This window comes from Orbicella franksi, chromosome 14 (assembly GCF_964199315.1).
Source record: "Orbicella franksi chromosome 14, jaOrbFran1.1, whole genome shotgun sequence".
Taxonomy (NCBI): Eukaryota; Metazoa; Cnidaria; class Anthozoa; order Scleractinia; family Merulinidae; genus Orbicella; species Orbicella franksi.
The window spans coordinates 7,447,781-7,472,815 of record NC_138158.1 but is presented as its reverse complement, the minus strand read 5'-3'; the positions used below and the strand labels follow the sequence as shown (position 1 = coordinate 7,472,815).

Below are 25,035 nucleotides of genomic sequence, written 5' to 3'. Positions count from 1 at the left end.
TCACTACAAAGTGCTTTCTTTTGTGCAATGTTTGGAGAAAGAAATTCGCCGAGATGAATAGGAACCAATCAGATCCTCCTTTGTCTCAACCTCGTTCCCATGGCCTTTTCCAAGCAAGAGAAAACGTCATGGGAACGAGGTTGGCTTTGTCTTCTTTTCATTATCAATCAGTTTACTGTATAAATGAATTGTGTTTATGCTTCAGGCTGTGATCAAATAGTCGAACTGTAGCATTCCAGTTGTAGTTTGGTATTTATTTTGGTCTGATGCTGAGACGGGTGGTCAGATGGTCTGAAACAGGGTGTTGTTGATTTTATGCCAAGGGAAATAGCGCAAACATACTAGAGTCGCACAAGATTTGAACGAGCGAGAACTAAAAGGGTGGGGAAGGGGGGCGGGGTCGGACATTGGAGAGTGCTAATTTGCGCGCATGCAAGAAAACAAAACATCTGTGACCAGACTAGAAATAACGGAGAGTTCGAAATAGCAGAAGGTAAATTACTGGAAAGAGGAAATAAGAACATTTTAGACTCGTAACCTTGAGCTCTTTCAATTTCACGTTTCGAGATTTCCTAGGCCTGTCCGAAATTGAATGGAATGGAAAAAGTTACGGGAAAAGGTTTCGAAAATTTTGAAATACACTTTGGGTGCGCCCTCTTTGATGGAATTTCCACAGTTATCAAAATTGTGTCCTGTCGCGACTGATGTCGGTTTTAGGCTCCCCAGCGACAGTGAGCTCACCTGGACACGCGAACAACACGCGATCGAACTGAAACAATGATGGTGGCCTAAGCAGTATATCACCCGGGGGGTAAAGTCTGCATACGAGCCAAGTGGCCCACCAGGCCGGAGCTTATGCCGGTTTCTGTAGCATGAAGCGACTAGGCGTATTTCTACTCCCCCCTGGATGGGATGCTAGTCCATCGCAGGGTTACCCTCAGCATTAAGTTCGCCGGTACCCATTTATACACCTGGGTGAAGAGAGAGGCACTGTGAGAGTAAAGTGTCTTGCCCAAGAACACAACGCAATGCCCCCGTCCAGATCCGGAAACGAGCGCACTAACCATGAGGCCACCGCGCTTCCTATCACCTGGGGGACTCCCACACACACACAAAAAAAGACGGGGGTGCTCGTCGCACCTTTTAGGGGTTAAAAAGACGGTGTTGGTACCACTTAGGGTGTTCAGCCTGTAAAGGTCCACAGCGGGGGCTTTCGCAGTACCTTTCAGGGTATTGAGCCGAAAAAAAATATATTAGGAGATATTTGACAATCAACTGATTTTTAATTTTTTTTTTCTCATTTACAATCCTTGTTATCGCTATAACAAACTGTGAAAGTGTGCGTTAATGTGTTGCTTTAGAATTGGTACCTCTTAGAGAAGAAGAGCTTAAGGTGGGGAAAGGAAGGCAGGAAAGGAGGGACGGAGGCACCGATGGTGTAAGTTAGAGAGAGCACGAAAAGACGAAGAGAGTTACGCTAATTCATCTTCAAAGGCAAGTAAATTGCGTAATTTATTACAAACATGAGCGCAGTTTTCAACACTGTTTACTGAAATAAATAAAGTAAAAATATTCTTGAAATAAATCAAAATGGACATTATAACTTAAATTGTTGTCCAAGACTTATAAAGTTAAAAATATTGTTTTAGAATTTTTGAATATTTTTACGTAAAAGCGAATTATTAAGGAGATGAGCTTCTCACTATATTTCTACCTGTTATAGTACGACAAGAATTTGTAAAAAACTGTAATTTCTCTTTTTTTCATTTCGTCGTTCTCGTAGCATTCAGACAATATTTCTCCAACTACACAAACTAGATTCATTAATATAAATAAGGACGCTTATTCGATTGAATTCAAACACCGCAAATCAACGAAACTGGAGGGTGAAGAAGTCTCTACTACAATTTTCACAGACAATGTACAGATAACCACACCTGTAAGCCTTATACAGGAAGTGATTCAACGTAGTTCCCAGGTCCTCTCATCTTCCCGCCCTACCGGAAGAGCGGAAAGATGAGAGAACCTGGGAACGAGGTTGGATGTGATTCTAATCTAGATGCTAAATATACACAGCTTTAATCCAGATGAACGACCTAAATTTCTGGCCATGGAGTGAGGGAAAAATAAAAGACACCAGGTCTCTTGTTTGAAGATTACCGTCTCACTGTAAAAGAAGGTTGTATAGATGACAACCAGGATGTTTCGTCCACCAAACACTCTAATCTCTGACAATGGGTTATCAAACTGCTCCACATGCTATGCACTGCGAGCAAATGGCGATTACCTGGCAACACAAAAACAAGTTAGAAAGCACGAACTGCAAAGGGACTGGGAAAATGTGTTTGTTGCAGTCTGGGTTCGTAATAGACAAAACCCCATAATATAAAATAGTGCGTTTTCATTCACGTGGCCAGCACACATGCAAATTTATTGGAACAAAAGGAAGTGTTTACGTAAGAAAAGAGTTCAACTCCCACAGGATTGGTTTGGTACACCCACATGGCCGCCATTTCACTGTTTTGGAACACCAATATGGCTGCCGTGACGTCATGTGGAAACGCTCCATTGTGGTAATGACTAGACAACAGAGCCAGCAATGTAGCTTGGGAAATGAGAAACGCGATGCCTGATGTGCGTCCTACGACCGCGGTGCGTTATTTTAACACATTTCAAAGAAGGAAGACAGGAGTGACGAAAGTCAAAAGACAAATCAAAAACTGAAGGACAAATACCATGAACAGAATTCTTCACTGGAAACTCACAAACTCAAGCTAATTCTGGATTGCGTTGCCACCACCCCTGCTCATACTGGACCTAAGTAGTGTAGAGTGCGCATGGCGTAATGAAAGTTTCCGAGCCCGCCGTTCGCAAAACTATAGCAAGAACTCACCGATTATCACAAGCCCGTGCTTTGCACGAGTTAGAGCCACATTCATTTGACGTTCGTCTATTAAAAAACCAAGATGGCTCGTTAACCACTGTTGGTTTTCTGCACTGCCTGTGAGCTGCTCCACTGGCAAACTACGAACCGTGGACAACACTACGAAGTCTCTCTCAGCACCTAGAAATTAAGTGCCAACAAGCTGTTACTTCATGTATACGAATTTTGTTGTCAAACTACCCTTGCCCCTTCCGCCTCCCCGTAAGTCATCCTTGCTTCTTTCTAGTTTAGTAACCTATTTCTCTAATATTTTTCTGTCTTAGTTAACGTATTAACCTTCGCTTTCTGTCTCATTGAAGGTAATTTTACAAGTAAATCTAGTACTCTTTTTGTGGGCTCGTAAGAAAAAGATTTGAGTACCGTAGCAACATTAGCTATCGCTAAGGCTCCTAAAGGGACTTTCTCTTTTCAAGAACTCTTGAATCTGAAGGAGCGGCACGGGAGAACTGCCATAGAGTAGTGGGTTTATTTTAAATCGTAAATCAGCAAGCGCACATTTAATAGATTAAGAGACTGTGTAATGTTAATTTCTGTCGCAAAAAGGTAAGAATGAAAATTATTTTTGGCGGATAACTTTACGACTATATAATAATATACCTAAAGGCAATTATTTTCTGTTCATAAATTGTCTTGGCATAACATCATGGAAAGGCGGTGTTAACTTGGTACAAAGCTGGACGGAAGCGAGTTCCTTGTGTGACTTTCATTAAACTACGACAGATTTCGAGCTAACTATGAGTTCTACGCGTTCAAACCACTGGAGCCTAAAACATATTGACATAAGAAGGACGTTGGGTCGTTATGTTTGCAGTGTGAACATCCTGACATAATGACATAAAGAAAAAAACTGATCTTTTCGTCATGTCTTTATGTCGATGTTCACGTTACCGACAAGAGCGATTACGTCATCATGTTGTTTTGTCGCGAGTGTGAACCAGGCCTAACCGGCCAACGGGGAGGGTGAAAGGGGGATTCTTTCAGAGGCGAGGCATAAAAGCCGGGCCGTGCAGGGGGCGGGGGGATTAATAAAATTTTTACGATCGCTGAAAACATAAAAATTACCTTGGCCAGCAAAGACGGAGAGAACTTCTGAATTACACGAGTTTAACGAGGTCTGAAGCGCTCGGGATATTTTAGCTCTTTGGGCAGAGTACGGAGTAAGTACAGATATCTGTGAGGAATTTATCCCATGGGACATCAGGTACCTTACAACTCGTAACTACACAAGAAAATCAGAAAAACAGACAACATTAACACAATAACTCAGGCTCCTAAGAATAAATTCCTCAAACAGGGCTGTCAAGACGTTTTCAAGTAGCATCCCTCATTTGAAAGTAAGCGGTAGACTACTTTTCGAGGGCAGAAGGTACTAGCCTTGTAGGGGAGTCTGCAGGCATGTTTCCCAGGCATTTCTGAAATTCAGACGCTTTGAAATGCTGTTTTCAGCGTTTTTCAGTCAGTATTAATTTGGGCCTAAAGGAACAATCAAACCCATGACTTTTTTTTTTGCCGTGTTTTAAAATTAACAACTTTTACTCCAAATCTCAACGGTCTCAATCAGAAAATCTTTCATATACGTAATCTTCCTATGAATTTGGCGTTAGCATTTCATTCTGCTCTGCGGAAGACGAGAAGACCTTGGTAGTTTTCTCCTTTGCTTTTTTTTTCCTTCCATAACGCCCGGATAATGCCATTGCCTTGTTGATTACAGCTTCACATTCTTTTACTGGTGGCCTCCTTATGGAAATATGTAGCTTCTACAGTTTTCCAGTGTCAGAGTTAGAAAAGTCCCGATTAGAGTGACATGAGTCACATGACCAAATTGGACAAACCGTATACAAACAACACTTACCACTGCCTCAACCTCTTGAGGGTTGTGCTTAGACTCCTCACGGCCCTCGGGTCCCGTGTAGTCCTGGGGACTTTCCTCAGTCCCCATGACATGACAAAAGACGACACGAACGTGTGACCCCCCGGGCCAGAATCCTGGCAGAAGTCCAACGGACACGTGTTCTGGGCTGGTAAGGTGAGAAGCGTCCTTCAGCACACCTTGATAGAAATGTTGTGATGGAAACTCCCTGATACTAGGATGCTAGTAAGAGAAAGAATTAGAAATACAGGTTATTGACCAAGCGTGAGGTCAAGATGACTGGATATTGGCCAAGCTCTTTTTTTTTTCCGTGTTTGTTGGCAGAGACAGAGTCGAAGTCCATAAACTCGCAAAAAAAGAGCGAGGCCAATATCCAGCCATCTTGACCGAACAAGCTTCGTCAATAAAGGATTTATTATATGGCTTTGAAAAAAAATTTTCCTTACTGGGCACAGCGGGTAGTCCCGAGCGGGCAAGATAGCGCCATCTTGCCCGCTCGGATAGCCAATCACAGCGCGAGGATTTGGCTCATCTTATAGTAAAAGATATTAATAGGACCATCGATGAAATACGCTTTCACAACTCATTGTCGCAAGACGCCTAGCAAGTTCCCCTCTTCTCACTAATGAGGCCCCTCTCCCCTACCACCCCCTCCCTTTTCCTTCACAACCAAAGTCAATAAATAATAAACTTCAATGCCGGTGCATTTTTACAGTACGATTTCATCATATCTATAATCAAGAAAAACCGTAATAAATCACGAATATAACTAATCAAAGTGCAGAACGAAAAAAGTAATAGTAGATTAACGACCTTCCTGTGTTTACTAAATTATGCGACTACCTATCTCTATTACGGGTACACATGGGCTAGCTGCCTTTAAATTTGCGTACAGAATGCTTTCAGGACAGTAAACATATCACAGCATTATCACTATTTCTTGGTACTGGAGACACTTACCATACGATATTGTGTCTGCAACATGCATGAAGAGTAAGTCTTGCCAGCAGAAGGTTCGTGAAACAACACTTCAAACAAGGACTTGGAAAGACCAAGCTTACGGGGAGCAGAGCTCATGACCACGGCACCCAATTGCTTGTGGTCACCTAGCAACACGACTTGCTGAAGCCGCTGACCAGCTGTACTAAGGGCCACTAAGCTCTCTGCCTCCAAGCACATGCTGGCTTCGTCTATTATCACGTGACTGACACGCGCATGGCGCTTGACACGTGAACTACCTGCCTCGATGCACGTGCACAGGATCACTTCAGATCCGCTCTCAGCAATTTCGTAACCTTCCGCTTCATCTAATGCCCGGTGAAACTCTTGGACTTTAAGAGACAATTCCCTTCTGTTTTTCTCGTGATCTTTCACAGGACCGTTAGCAACAGTTCGCTTCCTCAACTGCATCACTTCATTTTCGATTAATTTAACTCTGGCCGAGTGTGGATTGCTCTGATTGCGGATTCGAAAGTGCAGAGCGATCCCTTCACACGTCTTGTCCATGACACTTTGTGCGGATGACAAGTTTGTTCTAAGAGACTGTTTGAAAGTTTGGTCCTCGATTGTTCTTCCATAAACACGAAGGACCTTCACTCCGGGCACGGTTTGCAGCATTCCTACAAAAAATACCACAAATTCAAGCATCCATAATTAAGTAGATTTGTTTTTATCAACTGGGTTGATAATGTGAATTGGCCACCGTAAAGAGATTCGAAAGCTGACGTTTCGAGCGTTAGCCCTTCGTCGGAGGGAATCCAGTTGAGTTTAGATTCGCTCCGACGAAGGGCTAACGCTCGAAACGTCAGCTTTCGAATCTCTTTACGGTGGCCAATTCACATTATCAACCCAGTTGATAAAACCAAATTATCTTGTTATATTCCCCATCGACGCAGCACCACAGTCTCCAGTCTCTTTAGAAACTTACCTCCTCTATTCATAATTAAGTAGGGCGTCTATCTATGCGCTATTAATTTTCATTATTTTATTTCCAGTTATAATCATGTAAACACATTACTTCTAGGAAAACAATGGCCAATCTCCTCTGCGAGAAGGGAATCATGGTAGTTGTATTCATCATCTTGGACTGGATATTTGTTTTGATGAATACAACTACCATGATTCTCTGCAGGCGAATCTCAACCTCGTTCCCAGGGTCTCTCATCTTACCGCACCCTGGAGCGAGCGATGAGAGAGATGAGAGACCCTGGGAACTAGGTTGGGCGAATCTCAGAGACGGAATTGGCCACTCAAAATTTAAAGAACATTATTTTGTCGAGTTAGGGAGATCATTTTTTTGTTTTTAGTCAGCACGAGGCTCTGGGGAATAAACACCACAAACTCAGTAGTTATTCCCCAGAGCCTCGTATCGAGGTCTATTGTTTTAGGCTGAATTTTAATATAGCGAAATTGATCTATTAAAAACCGCTCTATACGTTAACAAGTTCAAATTTTAATTTCCTATAAGGGAGTCTCCTCAGTCCCCTTTCTTCTGACAACAAACCGGAGAGAGAGGGCACTGGGATCGAAGCTGACTACAACCGACGTCTGCGTGAATCTCGTTCCCAGGGTCTTTCTTCTCCAGCCCCTGGGGCGAGAGAGGGCTATGAAGAAGAGAGAGCCAGGGAAGGAGGTTTCGTCAGTTCAGGAGACTACGCTTACTTGCAGCAACATCTACAGCATGGTTCGATGGCGCACAGAACAATACTTGTCCTCCATTGCCCCGTTTTCTGTTCACTGCTGCAAACTGGTAGGCGATCTCGACGCCAGTCCAGGTCTTCCCTGTACCTTGAAAAGCAAAACACAACCAATTGTTTATCATTAACCGCTTCAAAACCCGAACTAATGGTGGGAAAACATAAAAAAGGGTGTGTGGTGGCAAAACAAACAGCCCCCGGCCCCGGAGTAAACAGTTTAAACGTAAATAGTGAAGTAATTCAAAGTCTCAAACATTCATGGTAATGCCAGTCGTGTTAGTCGTTCACTTCCGCTGAGTTGTCTTTTAAATACCTGGTGGTCCTTGTATCAGCGTCAACGGTGAAGCCAAGGCATTCATAACTGCTTGTTCCTGTCCGGGGTTTAGAGTAAGAGTCGTCTTGATGTCCTCTTTTGATTGCCCTATAAGCCGGGGATTCCGCGCAAGGTACTTGGGAATGTCCCTTCGCAGGAACACGCTCCTGATAAGTTCCGTGGCGGTGCCAAGGTTTTTCACTGCACTTATCATACGGCGGAAGGACAACCCTCGGGCGATAACCTCCATGCTACAAAGCCACGAAGTCTGATCCAGGTTATCAACGGAGAAACCGTCAGGGACCTCCACCAGGTTGATTTGAATTAAGTCCCTCTCTTCAGTACTATCCACATTACTGACACAGCAGTGGAAGATACAAGGTGAAACATGACTTCTAAGACATATGAAGTCTCCACTAGACAGCTGTAGCCCACGGGCTATACACAAGGTTTTGGACAACGTGAACTGCCCAACATCTGCGATGAAAGTAAACCAAATCACCATTTAAACGATTTAAATGTTCGTTAATAGAACTGAAACGTCTAGGTGTATAATTGAGCAATCGTCAGATCTCCCATGGCACACATGATCGGAAAGATTTGAAACACCTTCCAAAAAGTCTTAGTGAGCAGTGTTTATCGACTGGCGAAATAAATATATAAAAAAAATTAAATTAACAGCAAGAATATCGCAGGTGGACAAACCGGAATTTTTTTTAGCCCCAAGAGTGTGCTGACAGAGGATTCCACGGTATTCCCTTTAACAAGTGCATTAAGATGAAACTAATACGTCCATAGAGTAAATACACTCTGTACCGTTGTCACTTGTTAAGTTCTTTTATCACCTTTCACCAGGCATTTCTGAGAATTTTCTAATGGGTTCGATATTATTTGACTAGTCAAAATCTGAGTGTGTGTTCATGCCCGCGTGTGTGCGTGTTCATGCACGCGTGTGTACGTCAGTGGGAGACGCCCTTTCCACGCGTACAACCTTGACTTGCTATTGTGTAAGTTGATTGACGTGACATATATTATTGTTTTTCCTACGTCTCCCACCCACGCACACACGCGTGCACATACACGTGCGCACGTAGGCGCACACGCGGGTACGGACACACACTCAGATTAGTCAGTGTGAGAAACTTACTGTCATTCCACTGCACCGACACATTTTGAAGAATGACTTGCACCGTGGAGTCTGAATTAACACTAGAAGTGGCAGCCTCGCACATCAACAGTGGCAGCATAACTGCTTGATACTCTCGCACATCACTGTAGACTGCTTTTGTGGATGACATCTGTGAAACTCCAAATGACTTGGTGGGATGACGCCGATGCCTCAGGCAACACATAATGGAATCAGTAAATTTAACAGCCAGGATAGTCGGCCTGAGCAATCCACGATGCATTTCAGCGCCCAAGTAAACGGAGATTGCGTCACCTCTGCGGTAGAACTTCGTGTGGGCGTTCAAATCATCATGCAGTGCAAGTGAACTCATGGCAATGGATTCTTCAGGTGAGTTGTTGCCACTGGTATTCAAATGCGTGTTTTCAAACGCAACCACAGCTTTCGTGTCGATCATTTGACGCCGTTGGTTCATCTGATGGAGGTCATCAGCACGGAATTCTTGCAGGAATTCAAGCCAAAGTTCCTTAGGTATCTTGAGAAACTGTCGAGCAACCCCGGAAGAAGCTTCAAGTTCAGCAGAAGAGAATGCGTCATAGAGGGCGTCACCTTCTTGGCTGGACTCTTTTCTGAGACTTTGGCCTGTTACGTTAATCTCCAGAATGTTCCAGCTCAATACCAATTCCTCTTCCTCTTCCAGCCACTCCCTGGATGACGGTTTGCAATCATGTATCCTAACATTCCTGTTAAAAGAAGAAACGTGATCCACTTCGTCCCCTCCTAACAGCAGGTAGTCTGGCGTGAGGCAATCGACCTTGGCTACTCTCCACTTGGAGTCTCTTCTTAGCACATCTGCCCTGGACACGGCTGCAAGTTGGTTCTCAAAACAATCTACACGTGTAGTCATCATTTGGCACTGCTCACATATGCTCTGCACTTGGTCTTCCGTGTAGGGCATCTCTGCGTCCTCGAGAACAGCCAATAAGATGCGATGAACAACAATGTCCATGTAACGACGTATGGGGGACGTGAAATGCGCGTATGAAGCTACATTGAGAGAAAAATGGCGCTGCAGGTCCGAAGAGAGAGTGGAGGAAACAACATAGCCACTTCGTTCTTGGACAGAGGCCAAACGACTCAGCACTTTACCAACACCGGATTGGCTGTCATGACGAAGAATGGAGAGAGTCACTTGTCCAAGGTCTTTTTCATCTAAGGCCGCCGATATTGTTTCCCATGTCTTTAAGTTAATGTTAACACACTCGTCGCTGCACTGCTGAGGTTCGTCACTCGGAGGTTTTCGTAAAGACTGCAGAGTGAAAAACTGACTTGGTTCCATACCTTGCTTAACACATGAGTCGTGAATATCACGCAAAAGGTGGGTCTTCGGAGGAAGTTGTCGGCGTAGTGGTACCAGCGTCTTGGCCAGAGGGTTCTGAAGCAGTCGTTCGGCAACTGTACGGTTACTCTGAAGCATAAATTCTTCCACCATCTTTTCAGAGGACAGCACACCACATTTGGTGACATCAGGCTCGAATGAGACATAGCCTTGACGAACTCTTCGCGTCCACATTTTGAAGGAAAGTTGACCCAAGATTCCGATACCCTTCTCCACACTCTCTGGGACACCGTCGGCCTTTTTCCCAACAAGAATATCCTGACACTGATCAAAGGTTAACTTGCAGCAAGACTTCACAACGCTGCGACAAATTTCAGGCCGTTCCACCTCTATTCCGTCTTCATTTAAATGAAAGATAATTGAAATGGCCAGTCTTTCTTCATCGGGAAGCAAACTGCATAGCTCTGTACTAACATAGGAAGGCAGCATTGGATTGTGGTAGGCCACTTCGGTGCTTCCATACACAGAGGTTCCATGCGAGAGGGCAGCCTTGTCTAAATTGGAATTCTTGGCTACGAAGAAACTGGCATCTGTAATGTGAACACCCACTTTATACGTTCCATCAGTTTCCCAGCAAACACTCAGTGCATCGTCAACTTCAACACATGATGCGGGGTCTATGCTGAACACATCATCAAAATGCATCCGTTTGGAATGCTCTGCCTCAGGAATCTTCCATCCTGGAGGAAAATCCTTCTTAGCTTCATTCTGGATTTTCTTTGAATGGCTTCTATGAATGCCATGTTCTGCAAGAAGGATCGGGATGGACAAACGTGGATCTCCTCCTTCTGTGAAATAGTGCACAACAAAGCCAAGAGGGTACCTGTAGCTTGCTCCCCACTTCATGAGCTGCACAAGAAATAACTTTCCTTCCGTTTCCGCAACAAAACTTGTAAAATTTATTCTGCCATCCCTCATGGCGAAAACAGCAACGCCAGTCTGGCCTTGATGATCTCTGCTTTGTAGGATGACAAACTTGGAGTTGCTCCTGTTGATGGGCGTCATCATGTTCTTATCTTGGTTGTCCAGCCTGCAAACTACCTTTCGAGGATGCATTTCTTTCAGAATTGCCATGACTTTTCCTTGAGGATCCGCTGAACCCTGATGCTTGTGGTTGACGACTTCCACTGCAACTATGTCTCCATTGAATGCTCGGTTAATGTCAATGCGGCTATTGATGCGAATGTCGGGGCAGTCTGGGTCACAAACCTTGGCTACTGCCGTATTGCCATCGCTGAAGTTGTCAATCTGTAAACAACACGCAACAAGTTCGCCTTTGGCCAGTTTGGATTGAGTCTCCTCCTTTCCTAGATGTTCCTCATTGATGGAGTAGCTCTCAATATAGACGGTGCTCTCACTGGGCTGCAGGATCCACCCCTGTAAAGGTGAAGTGTCCTGGCCTTCACTGGTACAAGTCGAGGCAATTTCACTGGAAAGCCGCGAAGAGGTGTCCCTCGTTACCGTCTCCGAAGAAATAAGGCTTTCCTCAGCATTGTGGTCGCTTCTGGATGTTAGCGTTTCAAAAGCTTTAATATAATCTTGGACAATGGGGTCCTTCTGCTGGGCACTGAACCACTCTTCTGTATCCGAATCTTCAAAGTCATCCTCTCCGTAGATCTTGTTCGAGTCAGATGGGTTTGGTCTCTCAGAATCATCACCTCTTGCACCACCAACGTGGGCACTTTCAGATTGCTCACTGCTCGCGAGGCTGCTAAGAGAACTAAGCAGTTTGGAACGATCCTCAACGAGATTAGCTTCTTTCTCAGCAAGGCTGATCTGCCTTTGAATGTTTTCTCGAAGAGCGTGGTGAGCTGGTGAATGAAATGATGCTTTTAACTTGTTTAAATGATCTTTTTCTTTTGTGATCATTTCCTTTCGGCTGGTCAAGTTAGAATCAAGAGACAACACCAGCGCCCTCAGTGATTCATCTGGTGAAGAAGGGTCTGGCAGAGGTTTGGTCTGACGACTTTCTTCTTGCTCTCTACTGGGCATTTGCATCACTCTGAGGTTTTCATAGCTCAAGTTGGGATGGACAACAGTTGTTGCAGTCTGCTGAGTTGATGTCATGTGTTCTGGCACCTTTTGTTGTGCAAATACCCCGACTTGAGAGTTATTGGGCACAAGGTGTTGACCTCTGGGCCAGGGAGCCAATGGATGTGGCAAGCCCCCTTGTTGTGGCAGATGAAGCTGTGGTATAAAACCATTCAATGGATGCTGCTGAAAAGGATTTGGAATTATCGGAACAGAATGCAAGGGGAATGGAACAGCTTGCACAGGGATTCCAAAAGGACCAGGATTTCCAGGAAAAATTGGCCGTCCTGCGAAGAGACCAGCATTCTCATGGATTGGACCAATTGGCAAGAAAGGAAGGTTTGAAGTAGGGGCTGGGATAGCTTGTCTTGGGAAAAGAGAACCTAGTACTTCTGGTGCTACATTGACAAGATTGTTGCAGGGTGAACCACTACCTCTGTGTACATTTAACGCACTTGGAATTTGCTTAGACTGTGATGTGTTGTTTTCTCTGTCATTCTTTGCATCCTTGGTCATTCTTGTCACAGTGTCAAATGGCAGGCGGTAGTGAAAGGTTCCATTGCTGTTACACTTGCTGAGGATCGTCTTCCAACACACTCGGCATTCCCCTACAGAGCAAAGAGCCACAGGATCCCCAATCACAACAAGGCGGTAGCGAGCCCTCGTGATGGCTGTGTTTAGCAACTTACAATCAGACAGGAAGCCCAGGTTCTTTCTGCTTGTTACATTCCCTTTTGTACCACTTAAGGTTCGCACAGTGCTGATAAATAGTACGTCAAACTCTAACCCTGCAAAACCAAATAAGGTGTAAATTTGTTAAATAACTTTTCAACTCCAGTGCCCAAAACCACTTGGCGATGCCGCCTCCTTAATCACCATCGACTGATGACCAAATTTTCACTTGACTCTGAAGGTAACTCACACTCAGGTTGTTGAAACACCGGTCAGCAAGAGCAAGCCTTTTAAACATTACCCTCAGGTGGATGGTCACACTGGAAGAATCACAGCGACTTCTCAATTATGCTTTCCCCCAGGGGTGCTTGTCAGAAATGTTATAGAGACATCTTAGTTTTAGGAGCAAGTCTCAAATTCATTTTTATCCAGAGGCAGTACAAGTTGTTAGTATTACCCTGGGACTCCTGGTCAGGGTGTAGCACATTATTTTTACAGCAAATATGATTATGAAATTACCTTGCACATTATTCACACCTTCCACCTGAACACCTCCTAAAAACTTGGCCCGAAGAAGCCTCCTGATTTCTCTCACCTAGCAAAACGACAATAAATATTTGAAAAATACTATGAAGAAATCGGTCCAAGTTTCCCTTCAACTTTGGTGTTTTCATTATTTAGCTCAACATACAAGAATGACAACTGTTTTGATTTTGTTTTTGTTTTTGTTTTTTTTTGCACATTGCTTTGTCTTTCTACACAGATCGTACTTCGGTAAATCAAGAGTAAGAACATACCAGGAATAACAGTTACTGAGTTGTCTGCAATGGACTAGCATTGCATCCAAGAGAGCAGCAATACAAAGGAATTTAAGATAGATTCAAAGTCTATGGATTATAACTATACACAATTCAGTAACTGCAGCATGTTCTCACTTTTGGTCCTCAGAAGTTGTTCATTTCTTGAGCCTAGCCGTTGTCTCTCTGCGACAGTACGTAATCCATCGTAGGAAAAACGATGGCGGCTGTACATCTTACCACAATGCCTTGCAAACCTAACACAGCCTATAAGGCACTAAGAAAGCCAAATGTTTATAATATTTGTCCCTGTACAAAGGACATTGCGTAGCCTGGGTTTGAAGATTTTACAACGTTTCTGTACGTTTTTATAATCGTTTTTAAAGTTGTCGTGCGCTAAGAACTGTGGGTAAATGTACCAGTCGCCATCTTTTTTCCTACGGATGATTGGCTCAGTTTAAGCAATGCTTAGGTCTTCATTTCCCACATACGTCAATATTCTAATGGCATTTGGATGGAGGGAGGAGGTGCACAAATGCCAGTTTTTATTTAAACTTTTGTCTATTTGTCAGTTGTCGGGTAAATGTTGGGCCATTTGTCAGTGGTCAGTTAGCCCCATCCAGACCCTCTTCTAAACTTGTATATTATTTAGGAAGCCTGTGAGTTAATTTTGATAAGAGAATCAACTTTGTTCTGTAAGATTTTTCGCTTTGTTTGCTGTTCTACAGATAGCTGCGAAAAGACCAAGACCTAGTAAGAAGACTACAATGCAGAAACGTTCGTACTAGACCCAGACCCTTTAGCGCTGCACATCTAACTTATCTAACAGTAGCTGTGGAACCATTGTCTTAAGTCTTAAATTCCTCATTACACTGCAATATGCCATGGAAGCAACAGTTTACCTAAAAGGAACTACGTCACGGTTTGCGCATTTTAAAAAGTTTAGCCTAAATATTTCAAGTTAGTCGTTTGTAATCCGTGTTAATCTTCTCCATCCTTAACCATCCTTGTTCCTCTATCTATTTTTCTATCTCAGTAAACTACGATTTTCAGATTTTATTCAATTTAAAGGTTATTTGGTATGAGGCCAAAATACTGTGGCTGAGCCCCTTTAAGCACTGACAGCTATCAGGCTTCGTACGCCCCTAGGATTAATCGGCCACAAGTAAGTTCTTCTTGGAAGAGGTCAATCACTGCAATGTTTCCCATACCTGAGTTGGATAAGGCGCCAGTACACAAATTCGTGCTGGATTTGCATTGCCCCAAACTTGAGCTGGCCAGAGTTTTATCGATTCTTCCACGCGGTCAGCAACTTCAGCAGCTTCTCCCCTGTTGAGAAAAGATGGTGGCTCATCTGCAATCTCTTCCTGACCATGGACGCCATAGAAGACTACTGAATACGGCAGACTGGCTGGGCGTTTTAGATTCGCAATGAGCGTGTCTTGATAGAACAGATGCGATGGTATATCCACGATGTCATCATAAGCACGGTAGTTTTGCAGTAACAGAACTTTCGATCTTGACATTGATGGGTACAATTCAGACAAACGCACCAGAAGAGAACGGCCAAGAGCCAGCCGTTGACAAACTTCAGACATGACAGGAGGACTGAGCTAGACAGTAAAGAGAAAAGAAAATCATACTTACTAACAAGAATCACTTGTTGAAAGTATGTTACAATTCTGACTATCGGCCGACTATTGGTCGACTGTTAACCGACATGTCCGCCGACACGTTGGTGGGATCGGGTCTTTACCTTTATAGACCCAATGCACATTTAATACAAAGACCTCTTATTGACCGAGTTCAAGGATGATACTGTAAGTTAACGATTCTTGTTTTTTCTCTTCAATTCACGCGCGCTTCAGCGAATTGCTTTTCAAACCGCTGTACAAAGAAAACAGCTTGCCATAAAGTAGAGAATTCATTTTTCTTAAGTCTGGCCAGGAAAAAAATTCAGTTCACTTTCACCAAAGCTGACCTATGCTCAACTTTGGCATGTGCATTAATCAAAAGTTCCGGGAACAGCTGCCCCAATTTATCAGCAGAGTTTTACAACAACCATTATGTGGTTGGAGCCTTTGGCCCCGTCCATACTACACTGAAGAAGTACCCCCGTCCTTTTTATATGAGTCCCCCCCCCCCCCGGGACAGACCTCGCGGTCGGTCGATAATTTTACATACCTGTAGATGATCTCCTGCTAGGACTATCTGAGAATTATGACCTGCTAAGCACAAGGGAATGATCGTTTCTGCTTCCATGGCTTGGGCAGCTTCATCGATAAAGATATGCGTGAAAAATCCACGTGGCAGATCAAGTTTAGCTAGGGATGCTGCTGTCACAAGAGTTGTCACCACAATTTGATGGTTCATCATTGCTTCCTTGCTTGGCATGGCAAATTTTCCAGTGTTCAAGTCTAACAGACAGTACTGGAGAACCACATCAGAGACCGTACTGACAAAACGGTTTTCCCAGCAAATGCGGATGGGTTTAAATCTGGATGCTGATATCTTTGATTCTGTAAGGAAGGGGTGAAGGTGATTTTTGATGTAATGATCAGCAGCGCTGTTGGAGTGAGTGCACAGAAGGATTCTGTAATCTGCTTGACTGTGTAGCTGAGTAGAAATTAGCTCTTTGATAGCTTCCGCGATAGTTCTGGTCTTCCCTGTTCCAAAAGGACCCAGAATCAACAACGGAGGTCCAGGGTGTGGCGACAACATCTGTTTTAACGCATACATTTGAGACCTGTTCAACAGCTTATTACAAGAGTGATTTGACCACTGCTCATTGACTCCTTGTGGAACAGTTGGGAAGACTATGTCAAGGCTTACATTCTCCACAGCCCAATGCATATATTGGTAGGTGTCAATAAAGCGAAAACAAACAGAAGCTGGCAGTGGTCTTTTAGATTTCAACACTTTCTGAAGCTCACTGCTAGCTCGAAGCAAAACACGATTTTTTCTCAAACTCTCCACCACAACTTCATAGAGTATTGGGTTTGACATGCCGTGCGGTTGAATTCTAACCAGAGCATAACCTCCGCGACTGATCAAGAGACTGGCATCATCCATTAGATCTTCTTGAACTGGTAGAACAAGGGTAACTTGGGAAGGGTCGCTTGCACATTGCTGTGTACAGTGGAGAAGGTCTGTGCAGTGTATGGTTAACCTGGAGAAGAACAATGCAAAACCAGTAAAACTCATTTCTAAAACTCATTAATAACTCATTGAGTTTAAACAAAGAAAATTATGATCATTACAGTGTTTGGATATCTGATGTTAATAATTTATTACAAGCTGTAGTTTTAGATTGAGAAGATATATCAAACATGAAAGACAGTTTTTGACCACATTTCCAAACACCTCTAAGTTTGGAAAGGTGTTTGGAAATGTGGTCAAACACAGTCTTTTGAGTTTGATATATTACATGAAAATACACTTCACTTGCACATTTATTTTTCTGCAAATCACACTCATTTTTATAAGAAAAGTTTTTATTATATGGCTAGCTCCGTGAGCAGGTAAGATGAATCAAATCCTGTTCTGTGATTGGCTACCCAAGTGGGCAAGATGGAGCTATCTTGCCTGCTCTGCATTACCTGCCATGTCCTGCAAGAAACATTTCCCCGAAAGCCATATAATAAATCCTTTATTGACCAAGCTTGTTCAGTTAAGATGGCTGGATATTGGCCTCGTTCTTTGTTTATGTACCTCGACTCCGTCTCGGTCCATGAACACACACACACACACAAAAAAATTGGCCAATATCCAGCCATCTTGACCTCACACTTGGTCAATAACCCATACATACGAGGACTCATTTTTGAAACAGAGGCAAAAAGCAACTTTCAAATGGTATATAACTTTTTTTTGGCCTGATTTTCTGAAGCATGAAATACTCAATTTGGATGACATTTGGTTGTTCAACATCAACACTAAGGAGAAACTTAGGAAATCAAAAAAATCAATACTAGCACAAACATGTTGCACCAACAGTACTGTATGTCAAATTTCACAGCCTTTCCAAATCTCTGCCACCCCTGAACAAATTGTTTGACAATGAGAGAGTTTTTTGAAAATAAAAACTAAGGAAACAGACAAAAAATTGGCACAATTTTGCAATCAATTGTTTCACACTGGAAGCAGGGGGAGGAGGGTCTTTAGCTCACAAATTACACCACTGGTTTTCCAGCAATAGTTGTGTAAACCCATAAAATACTTGTTTTTTTGTCTTGCCTTTGCTACATCAAACAGGCAGTACTTGAACATGTAACCCTAACCCTAACCCTAACCCTAAAGTAGCCTGGAAATGATTATAGAACCTTGTCATTTGGCGACGACGCTCAAATTCTTCAACATGAAGAAGCATGTGGAGACGTTGTCTGTAATGTTCACAGAGCAGGCTGTCCTCAAGATGATCAAAATGGCCACATTCCAGAGCAGTTCCAAGGCTAGGTGGAAGCTGAAACTCAGATTTCCTATGCACTGAAAAAAAACCAACAACTTTGACACTGAAATTACATGTGTGCATGTAAGAGAATAAAAAATTGGTTCAAAAGATAAGGAAGTTCAAAAACTCAAGGGGAAACTAATCACAATTTTTTTTCCCATGGGAGAAAAATTGCCTTGAATAATCAAGAGTGGAGTTAGAGAGATGCATAAAATCACTGAAAAATAGGAAATAAACAAACAACTATAGTTGAAAACATATGCGGCCCCAGGAAAGATCTATACCCACCCAAAGGAAGGACATTAGACAATCAAGGGGGGGAGGAGGAGGTTGAAACATAAAGTTTTAACAGGACAGAATAGTGAAGCCAAACCAAAATTTTCAGCATAAATTGAGGAAATAATAAATTCATTTATTGTTTTCTGAATCTCTGGCTCTTTTTCTTGAACCCCCCACACTTGGCACTTTCATGTTCCCTCACAAAATACAGCTGAGATGACAAGGCCCACAACACAAGTTAAAAAAATTCAGATGGAGTCAATAAATCATTTCATTATAATTATGGCTGTGTCTCACAAGAACTGGGAACTACCAAATTCATGAATTTGATTGGCTGAAATCGATATTGAAAATGGTCTAGATAGGGAAGTGGTAAAAAGCCTGATGAGGAAAAAAGTAAAGAGAACAAGCAAACTGTGGCAGATTCAAGTTCAGCTCATCGCCATTTGCAAGCAAATGTCAGCTAGTACACACCAGTTTACATTAAACATATTAAATTTTTCTTCTTTGCCACATACTGTACAATGTAATAAATATCTTTGATTATTGACCAAGCTTAGTTGGTCTGTATAGAATCTTGACCTCAGTCATTTGTACAGACCTCACAGCATTGAGTCTGTACTCACGACCTTCTTCAAGATTCTCCCATACAGACTTCCTGCTCTGTTAATAAGAGCTAAATACAGAGAAGAATAAAAAATTTTGCTTTTGCTAAGATCTTTTCAATATCATTTTTGGTGACAATAATTTAAATAAAGTGGTCCCAACCTTAACCAAACACATCAAGAACATTGTATGTCCAGTTCTGGAGAAAAAGAGTCAATACACATGGTCGCCTAAATGTACTGTACCTTGCGTATCTTGAGGATCAAAAGGCACCACTGTGTGTTTACTAAGCCATGACAGTTCACTATCATCTTCACAAATCACAGGATAGTGGATTGCATGAAGGAGGTTTAGCTCTGGAGCAACTACTACCCCAAGCTGCCGAAACACATATGGCCGCTCGCCAAAATCAAACACAACGCGTTGTTGAAAACTGCCATAGTCTGCCGACTGAAAGCGGAATGTGATTTGGTAGCTTGTGATTGGACGGCCAATATCATTCTCCCACTCCTGGCATCCTGGGGGTAGGATCTGCTTTGGATGGCCATTTGCATTCACCTCCACCATGCTGTACTCTGGGAGATATGGATCCAGTGTTAACACATGGCGTAATCTACACCACTTGCTGACACGACTCTGAAAGAAATTTATCCACATTATAGTGTAAGTACGTGTGAGAGCATACTTAAGCTATTATTTAGCTTATTATGTACATGTTATATAGAAAAAGCAAAACTTATGTGTGGCAGGGGTTTCATGAAGGCTGGGCAACAGGCAAATTGATTGCCCAACTGGTTTGACCATCTAGTGAAAAGTTTTTCTTATAGAGAAGTTCAGTTCAAATACATGTAGTTTTGTCTGGCTGTGAAAACCAGTTGCTCTCCAGCTAAAATGTTCATGAAACCCCTGAGTTCAATTATACATGTTTTCCTTTCCTTTCTGAAGAGGTTTTAGTTTTCAGTCCAGGAGAAGGGGGGGAACCTTGTGAAAGGGTTGGGGATGCTTGTTGTCTCACTTAAGGCTGTAAATCATGGATTTTGGTTTCACCTAAGCCTGGTTTTCACTAGCGGCACAAGCACAAAAGCAAGCAATAGGGATGACCCAAGTGAAAACGAAATTCGACGCAAACACAAGCACAAGCAAAATCATCCAAACCTTACACCATTTTGGAAAACTGTTTGGGCATGAGGTACTCTGGATCCAGTGTTTTCATTGGTCAAACATAACCATGTGTGGTAAATATCCTTGTGTTTGTGTTACGCCTGAACGGTACTTCATTTTCACTTGTTGCAGCGCTATTGCAAGCACAAGGAAAAATTTTGATCCTTGTGCTTGTGCTTGTGCTTACAGCTGTATGCCTGCGTCAACGCCGTTTTCATGGTGAAATAAGAATTATTGTGGTTGCACTTGTGCTTGCATTGCTAGTGAAAACCAGGCTTCAGGGTGTTCGGGACAAAATGCCACTTTTGTTTAGCTGACTAGGTATCTTTTAGGGTTGGACTCAAAGAAGTAATTAAAAAATACTGCCTGACTGCTTCAAAGTAGTATCTTTTAACGGTCAAATAAAGCCCGAAACACTCCCAGATTGATCTCTTTTGATGTTTAATTCAAATTTTCTGATGAGTGTCACATGGAAGTCACCCCCAGGGAGGAGGGGACATGTGTGTGTTTCAATTGCTGAAAGGTTTCAGGGGTGTCAGGAATTGAGACAGAAGAACTTCCCAATTGCCACAACATTGACTGGGACTCTGCTCAGTGCTTAACCTACAGTACAAACTATTTTCAACGACTGTCTCTGGAAAGCTGGTACACTAACCTAGAACAAACGCCTCTTAACAGATGTCAACAACTACCAGCACCTTACAAACGACTTATCCATGACGGAAACGAAACCGACAAACGGACTTCTAACAGACCGACTTAACAATACACGGACCAAAAACCGACCTATTTGACTAACAATAGACAGATCGAAACCCACCCACTTTACACAAGTCCTTCAGCCAATACCATTATGGCTATACTGACCAATCACATTCAACGGACCAGACTTATAATATCATCGACTGACAAACACTATTCACTTGACCCTGAAGATGACTTCCGCTCAGGTTGTCGAAACGTCAGTCACCAACAACAGTTCTTTTCAGAACTACATTCACCCGGACGATCACACTATACGAACTGCTTTATACTATGTTAGCCACAACAAATGTCTATTAAAGAAACTACATTAAAGTGTAGAGGCACTTACACTTGACGACACCACAAAAGTCCAAGTAACTGGTTTGTTCTTGTCAATGTGTGGAACAAACAGTTTTTCATTGCAAAGAATGCTGTGATTTCCACTCATTTCAACCATCTAAAATAGTATTGAAAACAACAAGTCATTATTTACGGTTAAGTCCTCTTGAACTTCTGAAGCTTTTGAAACATAAAGAGATGATACTGGGAATGCTAATATTATTGTTTACATGAAGGGTGGCACCCTGACTCCTAACACAGCAAGAGACAAAATCCAAATTAGAGATGAACAGGTACAACTACATTGCAAAAAGTCTGCACCTGGCGAAGTATCTGTACCACCAAAGCTTATCCCAGTTTCTTTAGTATTGAGTGACTAGGAGTATTTTTACTCTCCTGTGGATGGGATGCTAGTCCATCACAAGGTTACCCCAAGCATTAGATTTGAGGGTAGCCATTTATACACCTGGTTGGAGAGAGGCACTGTGAGAGTAAAGTGTCTTGCCTAAGAACATAATGCAATGACTGGCCAGACCTCAAGACAATGTACATGTACATATATGCTTGATTCAGAGTCCAGCCTACTAACCATTTGGCAGTAGACTACCGCCTCTCTCCTCTGAAGAGGCTCAAAGGTTTTTTTTGGGGTGGGGAGAATCTGCTTAAGAATATGGGTGTAGGCACAGCATTACGTAAAGGGTGACAGCATAAGGCACCGCCCAATCCATCCAGTTGACTCTGTGCCTGCACTCACCTCACACAGCAGCTTTCTATAATGAATGTTTTGAAACCCTGCAGAGGAGAGAGGACTACCATAACAACTCTCAAACCACCATGTCTACATCCTACTCTTTACAAAAGACTTTCCTACAAGTGGTTTGCTTTTCATTCGTAAGGTAATGGATGAGTTTGATAAAGCACATTGCTTACCATATTGCTTTCAGGAAAGCCAATTTCCTTCTGACGTTCTATTTCCTGTAATAACATTGCAGCAGCAGATAGGGTAGGCCTTGAATTTTGTTGTAAGAACATCTTTTCTCTGTTACTTTACATCCGTTTGTGTATATATTTACATGCAAGATCCTTGAGACAAATATTTACAACTGAAGAACATACAGAGCTGTCTAGCCTTTGAATCCACTGGCTCTGTCACTGTGACCATTTCCAAGGCAGCTACTGTGGAAGAAATGAGTATGGTTAGCTAAAAACATAACGTCAAAATAACAGGTAAAGGTAAAGAGTCCATACATTGTATATAAACCCTAAACAAGGCAAACACAAGGATCAAAATAATTATTGCACACTATACTTGCTTGCACACAACTGCAGGGTCCGAAACTGCGCTTTCCTGGTCGCCAATGCGACTAAAAATTTTGCACTGGCGACCAGAATTTCACAACTGGTTGTCAGCAGGCGATTAACTATTTGATGCCACGATAATTACACAAACAATAACTTTGATTTTTAGCCAAAGCAATTAAGATAAAATTCAAAGCCGCCCGCCAATTGGTCACTTCCTTTTTACCTTTCCGCTGCTTTTGAAGTATAAAACCGATTTTCCTGTTATTATAAATCTACCACAACGTCTCACAGCGATGATCAGTGCGAAGCTTCGCTGCCATGTTTTTTCAGCAGTTTTCCCATAACATACGTATTGCAGACGCAAGAGGTCACGTGCATTCTTTTGTCATGAATATTTATCCAGGCGATGTGATGTCCAAAGATGTTCTGAAATCTTTCCGTAATTTATTACAAGGTGGAGACAGAATATCCGCAAAGAAATCAGGTGAAGATTTAGATATTCTCTGGGCATCAAAAGGTGGAAATGTAGATCTGTCAAAGTGGTCAAAAGATGATTTCAGTACTGGTCTGATTCCTGATTACATCGATTGCAAATATTTTGCTGGCAAGCCTGTGGTGACCAAAAATTTTGGTTTGTGTTTTGTTGCAAGGGAAAAATTTTATTGACACTTTTTGGCGACCACATTTTTCCATTTGGCGACTGACAAAAAAAATTTCAGTCGCCAGTTGGCGCCTGCTGAAAAAAGTTAATTTCAGACCCTGAACTGTGAGACTTATGTAACTACACATCAGTCTTCATTGCGCCATTGGACGCATAAGGCCTGTAACTACACAGTCCAGCAGTCCAGCAATAATATTATTGTTGTTATCATAAGCACCATTGTAAGGTTTCTAGCTAGGAATTTTTAGCTGCATTGAACACTTAAATTGACACAAGGATCAAAATAATAATTATTGCACACTATACTCACTTGCACATAATTGTGAGACTTATGTACATGTATGTAACTACACAGTCCAGCAATTGTTGTTATCATAGGTAGCATTTTAAGGTTTCTAGCTAGGAATTTTAAGCTGCTTTAAACATTTAAATTGACACATTGTTTCTGTGTCAGATCATCTTTTGTTCTACTCAACTGGGTCCCAGCTGCCTAATCAGATGTGTAACCGCAATGCAATGGACATGCAAAGACAGATAAGATTGCCGGTGTATGACATTTGCAAACTGCAGAGTGCAGACTTTCTAACTAATAGGGTATTCCGTTTTCGTTACCGAGAGCTGACCTTAAACAGGCTAACCTGAGACCTATTCAGACTAACCTGAGTGACATTCAGGCTGACCAGAGCGCTATTTCATAGTTTAAGTGTAGTCTGCAGTCTACAGATGTCATACAGCCTCATTCTCTTCAAGAAACATAGATGTGTTATTCGTACCAATAATACAGCTGAATAATCAAGTGTCTGTAGTAATCTAATTTATTATTTGTGTCAGTTTTGTGAACACTTAAGAAAATTGAAAACACTCATTTACATAATATAGATTATGCTTTGTAAAATTTCTCTCGTATGCTCAAATTTACAGCGTGTTTTGGGTAAGACATGGCGTCGACTCAAGCGACGATCTTTACGAATACACGTGTTTGCTGAGAAACTAAGGCCAATTTATTCAATAAGAACACCATTGTCATCATCATTCATGGTATTATAAATCCCTTAGGAGAGCAAACCGAAAAACGGGAATTTTCCAGGCCAAAGGAACTCTTTTAAAACCACTCTTAGATGTCATTAAACACCATACCTTCAAAATCAAACCATGCAACTGTTCAGAATTCAACACTGCATCCAAGCTACTGTCGCTTCGTCAAGTGTTTCATGTCTTTCGTGGGACACATGCCTCTGACTTCCAGAGACTCTCTAAAGCACGACCAAGCAAGGTCGCCGATGAAATTTCTTGTTATTCCTTTCGATATTTTTACGGCGAAAACCGTTCACAAAACAGTAAAAGCTCTTGGCGCTCACTCCATCTTGAACGATGTCTCGTTTCCAGTACTCTATGCCTCCCTCTTGCTTAAGATGTCGTGACTGATATCGGCACATCGTGACTGGACTGACCGATCAGTCACAAAAATGGCATTAATGAAATGACAAAAACTGCTTGAAAAATCGAGTGAAGTGTCGAATGAAGCCAAAGCTGTTAACTATCGGAGTTTCCGTCCTCGTTTATAGACCTTTATAAGCCATGACAGTATATTAGATCACGATTTTTCACTGGACGTCTTGTGACGATTACATGACACTCTCACGCA

General features: G+C 42.4%; 1 protein-coding gene across 2 annotated transcripts; it reads right to left on the bottom strand.

The window, feature by feature from the left end:
• LOC145468855 (3'-5' exoribonuclease HELZ2-like) lies at positions 1-25,034 on the bottom strand. Of its 2 annotated transcripts, none has more exons than XM_081452546.1 (16): positions 24,528-25,034; positions 22,358-22,603; positions 21,438-21,545; positions 19,429-19,819; positions 18,171-18,333; positions 16,033-17,017; positions 15,060-15,461; positions 13,571-13,646; positions 8,971-13,167; positions 7,824-8,300; positions 7,476-7,601; positions 5,775-6,433; positions 4,797-5,036; positions 4,007-4,163; positions 2,894-3,064; positions 1-2,287 (listed from the first exon to the last, which is right to left on the bottom strand). In XM_081452546.1, exons 2-16 carry the CDS (start codon positions 22,457-22,459, stop codon positions 2,157-2,159), a joined length of 8,385 nt encoding a protein of 2,794 aa, XP_081308672.1. In that variant the 5' UTR covers positions 22,460-22,603; positions 24,528-25,034; the 3' UTR covers positions 1-2,156. The 2 variants fall into 2 exon arrangements, with proteins under 2 accessions (XP_081308672.1, XP_081308673.1); XM_081452547.1 differs by having other exon boundaries at positions 22,358-22,600.
• Position 25,035: the final 1 nt, after the last annotated feature.